Here is a 12,282-nt window from a genome sequence, read left to right as displayed (position 1 = left end):
TTCACTGAAAATATATTTGGAAAAAAGTGGTTTTTGATTCCATATTTCAAAGTTTGAGATTCACTGAAAATATATCATGCAAACCTACTTCCTTTTCTTTTTTTTTTTTTATAGTAAATTTAAGATAAAAATTGATTGTAGGGTACCAAACCTTCTCCAAAGGTAAAAGATCCAAGACTTTCAAAGAATTTCTTGTTTTATTTGGTAGGACTTGCTTTATATACTCAAGGGGAGACAAGTCTATGTACACATGTTTGAGATTGCGGTGGAAAAAATAACTTATAATTTTAGAGCTTATAACTTACTACTGCTACAACCACAAAGATATTATACAAAATAATATCATAAACTAACGTAGTTACATGTGGTCCGTTAGATCTACTTTACAATAAAAATAACTTTACAAATTGACGAATTACATCAAACTATATAAGTTTATGAGATTACTTTTGTGTAATTCTTTTGTGGTTAGAGTATTTTCCTATAACTTATAGCTTAAATAATAAGTTCTATTATTAAAAAATTATTTACTGTTTAGTAATCATATGTTTAAAGCACTTTCAAACATGTTACGTTTGTTTAGAAACAAATTAAAAAATGATTTATGAGGTAGAAATGCCGATCATTTGATTTTTTAAAGATTATGATAATATCCTTAAAGAAAAATGATAGGGATCCCGATAATGGGTCCCGACAGTATTTGTTTTTTTACTTCATGATTAAGAAAATGTTTTTTAATGATCTTGTGAATTTTTTAAAAATGTTTAAGATGATTAAAAAATACATGAAAAAAGAGAATAAAAAAGGAAAATACACGTCGGAATAATTCCTCTGTAGGAATTCTAGATGGTTGTAGTGCCATCTTATCCTTAAAAATTTGAAAGTTGTAATTATCTGAAAGTTATATAGATATTTTCGTTTATTGACATTCTTTTTAAAACTTGAACTGCATTCCGGATTATCCGGAAAAACACATTTGAGTAATTTTTAACTTATTTGAAATTAAGAAGTATATAAATATGTAATACCTAAACAACCTAGTTTTTTCATTAAAGTGCTTTTAAAGATATTTAAGTACTTTTTAAGACTCCTAATGCAACCCCAAACAAGCCCACACCAACTCAATGTAAGAGTTTCTATAATATATTTTGTAAGTCTCTAAAATTTACTTTAATCATGTAAAAGGACTAAAAATCTATTTTTTTCAATAATATTACATGTATTTGCAATTTTATTTAGAAAAAATTCACAAAGACGCATTTTATCAGTTTCTTTTTGGAATTCAAATTTTAAATTTCAGATTTTATAATTTTGAACATATCAATAATCGACATGAGAATAAATAAGTTTTTTTTGTAAGTTTTTTTGAAATACAGTTAGCATTTTTTATTAAGTACTAAATTGAAGTTTTTTTTTTTGAAATTTTTTTTTTTTGAAATTTTTTTTAATAGTTTTTTTTTTTAATAAGTACTAACTCTTTTCTTTTCTTTTCTTTTCTTTTTTAAAAAAAGAAACCAAACTTTTATTAGAAAATAACCCTTAAAGCGGGAATGAATACATGCAGGATAATCTTCAATGTCTACAGCATCATGTTCTCATCCTAAGCATTCTTAGCAAGCTCATGTGCTACATTATTAGCCCCTCCAGGAACATGTTGAATCGACCACTGCTTGTTCATGTGGGCAAGGGACTTCCTGAAATCACTTGTGATTAATCCAGTACTGCTCCAGTTCTCCTCTGCATCTACTACCTTAATCACCCTTAGAGCATCACCTTCCAAGCCCAGGTCTGAGCTAAACATCGAAGCTTGGAGAGCAGCTACTATTTGATCAGCTAGATAAGCATCAAGATGGAGGTCCCTTATGGCTTTGAGAGAACCCTAACTAACTTTTAAAAAGCCTATATTTATCAAATAATAAACAATTTTTTAATAGTATATATTTTTAAAGAGATGCTTTAGTCATAAAAAGATTTCATAAAAGTAAATTAACAAACAGACGTAGCTGGATATGGTGCGTTAAATTGTAAAACTACTTTTATTGTAAAGTAAATCTAACGTATCATATGAAATCATGTTAGTTCGTGAGTTTACTTCTATGAGAACTTTTTTGTAACTATTAAAAGTTGTATCACCTGCTATAATCTCAAACAAACAGCTCGGTTTGGATTGAGTTAATCTCAACCCATCTCATTTCATCATTACAACTTTTACAAATTCTCACATAAAATATAATAAGAAAAAATCATTTTTTTTTCAAATTCTAAAATAATAATAATATTAAAAAAATAATATTTTAACAATATTTTATTCAATTTTCAATTTTTATCTCAACTCATTTCATCTCAACACAGTATCTAAACCTATGAGCATTGGCAATGGCCTAAAATTTGGTTAGAATCTTAACTTTTGGCTAAGTATTAACTTTTGACTAGGTAAGTCTACATTGAACTAGCTATTTTAAAATGAAAATAATAATATAATATTATATATTTTAATAATACTTGATTTTTTTATATATATATTTTGCAAATACACTTCATGTATTTTAATAATATTTGATAATATTTGACAAAATTAATCAAAGTCACTTAATTAGCAAGACATGACAAGTCACTTAATTAGCACATCAACTTTACACAGGTTGCTATGCTACATATATTCATAGCTTTGTCAAGTGGAGATTCACAAACCAACTACTCAGTGTTAGCCAAAAAAATGAAAAAAGAAAATAAAAAACAAACCAAAGCTTTGTCAAGTGGAGACTCACAAATTCCTGATCTCATTTTACTTCAATTGATGAATGATGCACCTCATATAATTTTCTAAGACTTGTGATACAATCATAACATCTCATGACTCTACTTCCATTAGCACATACCCTAAGACTATGGCCTAAAGATGGCCCAAATCACAATGGAACACAAAAATAGCACAAGATCCACCAACTTAATTAGCAAGACACACCAACACCTCCAAATTCAAGATTCCAAATTCAAGTCTAGCATATGGCACCAACAGTCCATAACATCCCTCTTTATATACCAAAAGAGTAAAAAAAGTTACCAAAACAGTCCACAAATTACCAACACAAACTACCAAACAGTCCACAAATTACCAACATAGTTCAATTTCTAGTAGAAAGATAATATCCACAATCCAAGCATTTAGTTGCTACCCAGCCACATATTTATCCGGCCCACATGTGGCTGGACAGCCACTAAATTCTCAAAAAATTTAGTACTACTAACATTAGAAGTTAGACAATTGTTTTTGGTACCGTACCGTACCGGCCGGTATATGCCGTATCGGCGACTCGGTCGGTACCGGTAATATAAAAATTCCATACCGGCCGAAATATCAGGTGTACCGGCCGGTATTTTATGTTTTGGCCGAAACATATATTTCGGCAGGTACGAGACTTAGCAGCTTCCGTTCGATGGCATTTTCGAAAGTTTATTAAAAACTTAGGGGCAATTTTGGAATTTCACTTAACAACATTAGGTTTTGCAGATTGCTTCTCTCTTTTCGGTTTCTCATTTTCATTTCACTCCCACTTGTAGGCGGCAGCATGCAGCACTCAGCAGCACTCGAGTCTCGAGTTCCAGACGGCCAGCCAGTAGTCCGTCAGCTCCACCATCGGTCGTCTCCTCCGTCACGTCGCCCGATCGCCATCCGCCGTCATCTCGAATTCTCGATCGATATTGTTTTTGTTCATTTTATTATTATTTTATTTTTTATTTTTTATTTTTTATTTATAAATAAATCAAAATTGTATTTTTGTAAATGTTTTAGATTATATTGTTATAGTATTTGTTTGTATTTTTATAGATGTTTTATATTATATTTTTATAGATGTTTTAGATTATATTGTTATAGTGTTTTTTTTGTATTTTTATAGATGTTTTAGATTATATTGTTATAGTATTTGTTTGTATTTTTATAGATGTTTTAGATTATATTTTTATAGTGTTTGTTTGTATTTTTATAGATGTTTTAGATTATATTGTTATTGTGTTTGTTTGTATTTTTATAGATATTTTAGATTATATTGTTATAGTATTTGATTATATTTTTATAGATGTTTTAGATTATATTTTTATATATGTTTTAGATTATATTGTTATAGTGTTTGTTTGTATTTTTATAGTATTTTTATAGATGTTTTAGATTATATTGTTATAGTGTTTGATTATATTTTTTATAGATGTTTTAGATTATATTTTTATATATGTTTTAGATTATATTGTTATAGTGTTTGTTTGTATTTTTATAGTATTTTTATAGATGTTTTAGATTATATTGTTATAGTGTTTGATTATATTTTTTATAGATGTTTTAGATTATATTTTTATATATGTTTTAGATTATATTGTTATAGTGTTTGTTTGTATTTTTAAAGTTAAAAATTTCTAGTTGTCAATTAATCGGTGGTATGACTTCAACTTAAACACTTGCTCTTGTAAGATCAGAAGATCTAATATGGGCCCATGCATGTGGTGTGCCAGAGGCAAGAAATAATACTGAATGTTTATATTGTAATAAAGTAATTAGAGGTGGCGGGATCACTCGGTTGAAGTATCATTTAGCTGGAATTCCAGGCGATGTAGAAGCATGTAAAAAGGTGTCTAAAGATATAAAATGGAAAATAAAGGAGTTGCTTGATGAAATGAAAAATAGCAAAGAGAAGTAAAGAAGAATAAGGTCAGAGATTGGAGGCGATATAGATTTAACATCTCATGATATTGATCATAGTAATAGTATGGAGGGACAGTCTCAGCTTTCAAAAGGTAAGGGGAAGTCGAAAGAATCTAGAACTGGAAAGTTAGTGGGGGGATTGAGTAGATGTTTTGCTCCAAGAATAACTCCTAAGGCCCAACCTTCAATTAAGAGTTCTATGTGTTCAAATAAGATAATTGTAAAAGCAAAGATGGCTGTAGCATGCTGGTGGTATGATACTAATCTGCCTTTCAATGCGGCTCAATCCAAGTTTTATCAACCAGCTATCGATGCCATGACTGCTATCGGGCCAGGATTTAAGGGCCCATCTTTATATGAATTGAGAGGAAATTTATTAAAGATGGCTGTGGATGAGGTTCAAGATTATTTGTAACAAATTAAGAAGGTTTGGAATGAGACCGGTTGTTCACTAATGGCAGATGGTTGGACAAACCAGAAGTAACAATCAATAATCAACTTTCTAGTTTATTGTCCGAAAGGTACAATATTCTTGAAGTCTATTGATACATCTGGTTTTAGAAAAGATGCTGAAACATTGTTTAATATCTTTGATGAGGTTGTTCAAGAAATTGGAGCTGAGAATCTTGTGTAGTTTATAACGGACAATAATGCAAGTTATAAAGCTGCAGGAAAAAAGTTACAATAGAAGTATGACTCTTTTTACTGGTCCCCATGTGCAGCTCATTGCATAGACTTAATGTTGGAGAATTTTTCTAATCCAAGATTATTTTCCCTTATTGATGATACCATAAAAAAGGCAAAAAATATAATAAAGTTCATCTATAACCATGGTTGGGTTTTGGCATTGATGAGAAAAGACTTTACCAAAGGTCATGATTTTTGTCGTCCTGCAATTACAAGGTTTGCGACAAATTTTTTAAGTATCCAATGCTTGCTCTTGTTTAAGAAAGAACTCAAACAAATGTTTACTTGTGATAAATGGATTGCATCAAGTCATCCTAAGAGCAACATAGGGAAGGAGATAGCTACGATCATTTTAGAAGATAAAGAGTTTTGGGCTCAATGTCAATTTATTGTTAAAGTTAGTGAGCATTTAGTTCGTGTTCTACGACTTATTGACGGAGATGAGAAGTCTACAATGTGATACTTGTATGATGCAATGGAAAGTGCCAAAGAGAACATAAAAGTAAGATATAATAACAAAGTTAGTTGATTTAGTCCATTCACCAGGATCATTGATTCTAGATGGGATAGGCAGCTTCACAGTCCATTACATGTGGTGGGTTATTTTCTTAACCCTGGAATTTACTATAGCCCCAATTTTAAAAATAAAAATGATGTTGTAAGAGGCTTCAACAGCTGTATTATGAAAATGGAACTTGATCCCGATAATCAAGACAAGATCATTGCAGAACTTGACTGGTATAAGAATGCAATAGGTGAGTTTGGACATTCTTTAGCAATCCGCCAGCGTGATAAGATTAATCCAAGTATTATCATTTATCAATATCATTTGTTAAATAGTATGACATTGTACTTTAAATTTTATCTTATTTTATTTTTACTTGTATTTAATTAATAATTTATAATTACATTATTGTTATAGTTGCATGGTGGACCCAATTTGGTTGCGAGGTTCCAATGCTTCAAAAGTTTGTTGTTTGAGTACTAAGGGCAGGTTTGGGGGGTGAGACGAGACAAGAATTTTGAGATTTTTGTGAATAGTGTGAAGATGAATAGAGTTGAAATTTTGTATTCTTTTAAAGAATTTTTGTGGGTCCCATAGGAAGATGTGTTTGGAAATAAAGTTAAGATGAGAATTTTCTCTTTTTGGAAGAAGAGAAATTGGTGGGTCCCACTACCTTTGCATTTATGGCCTGTCCTCGGGGAACTTACCATTTATGCATCTCCCAATTTGTCTCTTTGCCTTCAAAGGAAATCAGTTCCTCTCCCATCTCGTCTGTTTCCCCTCAAACCCCAGATCCTCATTACTCCGCACCCTGCGTTTCAATATTTCGACAACACAAGTTATACCCGCGTTTCAATATTTCTCCAACACAACTGAGACCTGCATTTGAAGATTTCTTCAAGAGCCGTGAGTCCTGCGTTTCAACACCTGCAAAGCTTGCATTTCAAGACCCTCCCTCTCCAGCTCTATCGAAGGACTTGTGCAAGGGCTTCGTCTGAAGATTCTTGATTTTCATCTTTCCAGCACAATTACAAAGTCGACAACCATGTAAGTTCCCGTATTTCTTAAAATTCTAAAACGAAGTCCAATCCCTCGACATTAGGGTTTGAGTCTATGGGTTTTGCATCTCAATTTTCAGCAATGATTTGGTTCGATTTACGGTGACAATGGTTGGGATCTGAGTTTGTGTTCAAAGATTTTAAGATGCTGCTGTTGTACATATCATAGACTCTGTTTGTTTCATTTTAGTTCCATTACTGTGTTTGTTTCAATAACTGACCATGTCAATTAGATAACGATGTAAGTTACTCTCTTTCATTTTGTAACCATGTTGTGTTGTTCGGAAAGGGGGCAGGGAGGTGTCTCGTAGTAACTATATTGAATTGTCAATTGATGAAATAAACCAATCAACTCATCTACCGAAAAAAAACTAATATGGGTCAACGGTGGAACTGCTGCAGTGTTTTTTTTATTCATGTGACATTCTTATAGTTTGGAATGTTTATGTTGGCATTATAATCTTCTCAACTCCAGTCATTCAAATCGAGATAACCATTCCTGTTATATTTTCTAATAATGCATTTCCCTTTATAACATCACCTGAATAACTTTGTTGTGGGCAGTGCACACGCCAGTGCTTCCACAAAGCTGTCTGTCTTTATTCTCTTTCGAAGGAATGTCCAATACTTTAACCTAGCAGTTTTTTGACTTTGTGGTTTTTACTTTATGTGCAAGAATTATGGCAACTAGTAGCGGTGTGTCCATAAATTGGCCACATCCAATTAGGCAAAGAGATGAGCTGGTTTTGGGACAAATACCTCAATGTTATTGTGGCGTTCCCTCCAAACTAAGGACGTCGACCAAGCCCAATAGTTTTGGGAGGCATTTTTTAATTGTCGATATTATAAGGGTAAACACCAGTGTGGATTTTTCCAATGGGTTGATGTTGCAATGTCACTACCACATTGTTGTGAGCGGACGTTGCAATTAGCTGAACGAAGAAGTGAAAGGATAGCGGCTGAACTTGCAAGAATAGAAGAGGCCAAGTTTCAATCAATGAAGATGAAGTACAAATTTGCCTTGATTACATCTTGGGTTTTATTTATTACAGTATTATGTTGTGTTAAAATTTCTAAACTTACTAATAATGTAAGTCAGTTAATGCTACATTGATTTATATGAAATGATTTATTTAAGGTAATCAGAACGGTTGTTATCAGAAGACACAATGACATGTTGTTAAGTGCACCTGGGTTGTGAACTCTTGTATTTATTACACTATTCTCAAACCTAAGCTCACCAGAATATCTAATTTGTCATATTTCTGTATATATATTTATTGGTACTTTGGGGAGGTTTCTTTGACTGTTTAGCGGGTACTTGCTTAAAGAGACATTTGACTTGTAATTTATATTTTCTTGTTTTCTAAATTTTGTTACATGTTTTTTACCGCTTGTATTTTCTTTAAGAAAGATATATACTATTGAAACTCCATCACTCTCTCTCTTTCTCTCTCGCTCTCTCATCCTTAGTTTAGAAGTGAGATTCCGGTATAGAGGGCTAATCTGTTATTAAAGTTGAGGATTACATATTCTTGTGCACCTGTTCTTTATTACAGATTCCCTCAATATATAGATGTTATGCTATAACCTACAAAATGATCTTTAGCCCATATAGTTCTTAAGCATCTGTTGCCATTAGCATTCCCTGTATTATTACATATTACCATTAGGCCATGTAGAAATTATTTCTGGTAGCATTGAAGAAGTTGGACAAATTGAATGTTTTCTTCATAAATCAAACATAATCAAATACCGAGGTTGTATTTTAATACCGAATTGCGTAGGTAGCAAACCTTTATTATTATATTATATTGTTTTCTAATAATTGAAGATCCTAAATCAAAAGGTAATATGGTTTAAGTAGTTTTTTCTTCAAGAGATTGTTATTTTATTATTTTGTAAATATAATATATATGTAATATATGTGATATTGTTATTTTTTTTTGTAAAAAGGTACGTATATTATTTAGCTTCAATTTATCAAATGCCGACAAAATAGATTTAAAACAATATATATGTTTGTATACATATACCAAATTTAAAGCAATCCAAAACTAAAATTACGAAACAATATTAATTATTTAAATACTACAAAACCATCAAGTGTATTGGAATAAACCCTTACACGTTCATTTCCCAAACCTATTTCGCCACATAGGAATCGCAATCTCATCTCTCTGTGATGCCATAGTTCCGGCTGACTCATGGGACATGTCAACCACCTTAGAGGTCTCACCCGCGTTGTCGTTGCTAGCCATATTTTCTTCACTAAACTGAAGTGCTAATGCAGCCTAAATAAACTCATCATTCGGCGTCACCGTTTTAATAAGGTTGTGCAGTGTACAACATGAGGTAACAAGCATCCCTTGCCTCGAAGGGCGATATCGAGGCATCGCATTCAATATTTGAAATCGATTTTTCAATAATGCGAATGTACGTTCAATAATGTTGCGTAGCGATGAATGCCGAAAGTTGAAATAATCTTTATAGCCTCAGAATTGACGACCGCTATAACGATCAGATCGATGATACCTCTCTCGTGGATATGGAGGCATAAACTTCTCAATGCATGGAAATGCGAAATCGACAAGGTAATAATATCCTACACAATTGAAAAAATACATTAGAGAACAAATATATAATTACTTGTATAAATTATTATTTAACGGACAAAATGAAATGAATATGTCATATAAAATAAAAAGTACAAAATTTACCTTGTGGTGGCCATAGAAATTGATTCCGACGTCTACTCAAGGCATCCGGGAATACTCTTGCATCATGTGATGTTCCCTCCCAGCCAGTATATACATACGTGAACTTCATATTAAAGTCACATAAGCACAACACATTTTGTGCGATTCGACCACGATGATTTCTATATGCGTTACTTAGCCTAGATGGTGCAGTAGCATCAATCATGGTGCCGTCCATCGCACCAAGACATTTCTACAAAACAATTATCATATAACATACACAGCAACTTTATAAACCATAAGCTAAATATATGAAAGTTCATACCTCAAACCATGGATAATTGTGGGGGTTCCCCGCAATGTACGGGTGGACCCTATCTGTGTTTGTGCGCCTAATCACAGTCCTCCCAAGGTGATGTAGCGCTCGCATCACCATCTTCACATGGCGATTAATTGTTTTGCTTGAATGTTGGAACCTGTCCCCAACGATGCGTTGACCTTGTGCATGGCCAACAAGAAGGCAAAACATGCCTAATGATTCATTAACAGACACTCTTTCTGTAGGGTCCATAATTAATGCCCCTCGTAAGATGTCACAAACATAACGGAAGGCCGGCACTTCCATTCGAAACATTGTTTTGCAAGTTATAGGATTCCCATTCAAGACTGCTTGAATATATTGATCCCCCCGTAGGCCAATATTGTGTTCAGGCATTCGAACTCGACCTCCAGACAATTGTGATGCCATCCATGTCATGTAGACGATGTTCACCTCCTGCATTGTGGCTTCATCTCCACTCGAATGAGAAGAGCAGATAAGGTCGTCCAACTCGCTCGTCTGAGACCTACTTGAGCATGTATCCTCCATCTCGTTGTTCGTCTCCATCGATAGTGTTTCTTCCAAACTACTCTCATTGTCCATTATGAATAACGAAATGCTTGTGCATAAGAAAACATAAAAAAAACTTAGCAGATTACTTTTCAATTTTAGAGACTTGATTCTTACTTAAATATGGAGGTGGGAACGTTTTGGAATAAACCCAAAGGCATAATCACAATATGCACGTCAACATCAAAAAATGCATAAGGTAAATAATATCACAAAATCAGTGGAAAGACATAAGAAGTACATTCATGTTAACAGACATGAAAAACTCAAATACAAAGCATGCCGAATATAAGTGGCTGTTCATGAAATGCAAAACAGAAACATCCTGCAATGCCAGTAGCTATTTTTCGAAAGGAAAAAAAACTCAAAGCATATAAAATAAACTCATAAAAGGCAAGAGGATGGCTATCTCTAATGTGATAACCATTTAACGAACAAATAGACCGGCGGAAGTGCTGGCCCAACAACTACTCATCCCTCCCCATCATGACAAATCAGTGCAAACTCCAAACCCACTCACTTCTACCAGTATCTGAGATCGACTCGAACGACCTCTGCACTTTTGTGCTCAACAATCGGTCAAAGGCCTTATTAAATTGCTCAGGCGGTAAGAGAGGTTCAACTTCTTCAAGCAGCTTCATACAATGCATTTGGAGATCAAACGCCCCAGATGACTCCATGCTAGTGTCCCCTTTACTACGCTTCCTCGACCTACTGTACTCCATCGATTTCATCGCTGCCTTCTCTCTAGCTTCAGCATTGCTTCTGATAGCATCAAGGGTCTTGCTCATTTGCACTTGAATGACTGGGTCTTGGATGGGCCCTCCCTTTTTTCGTCTGCGAGATCCACTAGCATAAGAGGCAGAGAAGGGTCTTGGTGGCACCTGGGGATCGGCCCAGGGGCCTGCATTTGGATCATTAATTGGTGGGTCACGATTTTGCATCTCCTCATCAAGCAAGCACTCATCGTCACTGTCTGGAGCAGGATCTGTCGAAGCCCGGTGCATTGTACCAGTCGCAACTGAACAACCAAATATTGTACAAAGTTGTTCATACTTTGGGCATCCCATTGTGAAATGCTTCCATGATGGTCTCACCTAACGACATAAGAGAGTGATTAGAATCATGGAATGTTGATATCATCTCTAGTACTACTAGGATTTTAAAATGATGGAAATAGATTGTAGTACCCGAAGTGCATTCGCCCAGTGTTCCTCACTTGCTACTGGTGCATTCCTCGCTGGGTCCCACCCCAAACCAGTTTGCTTTATAAGATCGGTGAATTCCCGTTGTCTTCGTTTGAGACGAGCAAGTTTGCCTTTAACTTGGTCAGAATTAAAATTTCTTGGTCCAACTGCTGACAACTTTTCAGCAATCCTTACATGATCACCGTTTGTGATCCTCCGTCCCCTCAATCTGTCCATAGTTGTATCTTCATACAACATCTCTATAAGCAAATTCTTGAACCCATTTGCCCATAAGCTTCCATCCCGGGTCGAATCGATTATATCATTGTCCATATGGTACTAATATATGCTCAAATGAAACCAATGATTGCACATGGAGTGAGATTTCAAACGAAATTGGGTTTGATCCAATTCACCATTACATGGTGAACACACAATGACATGATATAGAAGAAAGTTTGTAAATAATGATAGAAATTGTGAGTAATATGAAATCTAAAATGTAGTTAGTAGGTAAAAATGTTAGATGGAAAAAGGTACAAAATTTGAAAACTGGTAAAT

General features: G+C 33.8%; 1 protein-coding gene across 1 annotated transcript; it reads right to left on the bottom strand.

Annotated features, from left to right (window-relative positions):
• Positions 1–10,950: 10,950 nt before the first annotated feature.
• On the bottom strand, positions 10,951–12,054 carry LOC108982554. Its single transcript, XM_018953964.2, has 2 exons — positions 11,725–12,054; positions 10,951–11,631 (listed from the first exon to the last, which is right to left on the bottom strand). Exons 1-2 carry the CDS (start codon positions 12,052–12,054, stop codon positions 11,029–11,031), a joined length of 933 nt encoding a protein of 310 aa, XP_018809509.1. The 3' UTR covers positions 10,951–11,028.
• Positions 12,055–12,282: the final 228 nt, after the last annotated feature.

Source organism: Juglans regia, chromosome 9 (assembly GCF_001411555.2).
Source record: "Juglans regia cultivar Chandler chromosome 9, Walnut 2.0, whole genome shotgun sequence".
Classification (NCBI taxonomy): domain Eukaryota; kingdom Viridiplantae; phylum Streptophyta; class Magnoliopsida; order Fagales; family Juglandaceae; genus Juglans; species Juglans regia.
Note: the sequence above shows the minus strand (reverse complement) of the source record. Positions and strands in the feature narration are given on the sequence as shown.

What these genes read in the sequence shown, in the direction of transcription:
- LOC108982554 (XM_018953964.2), bottom strand. Translation starts at nt 12,054, where the DNA reads ATGGACAATGATATAATCGATTCGACCCGGGATGGAAGCTTATGGGCA. An exon ending in ACTGGGCGAATGCACTTCGG is followed by an intron (nt 11,632 to 11,724) that starts GTACTACAATCT and finishes TTATGTCGTTAG; the next exon opens with GTGAGACCATCATGGAAGCA.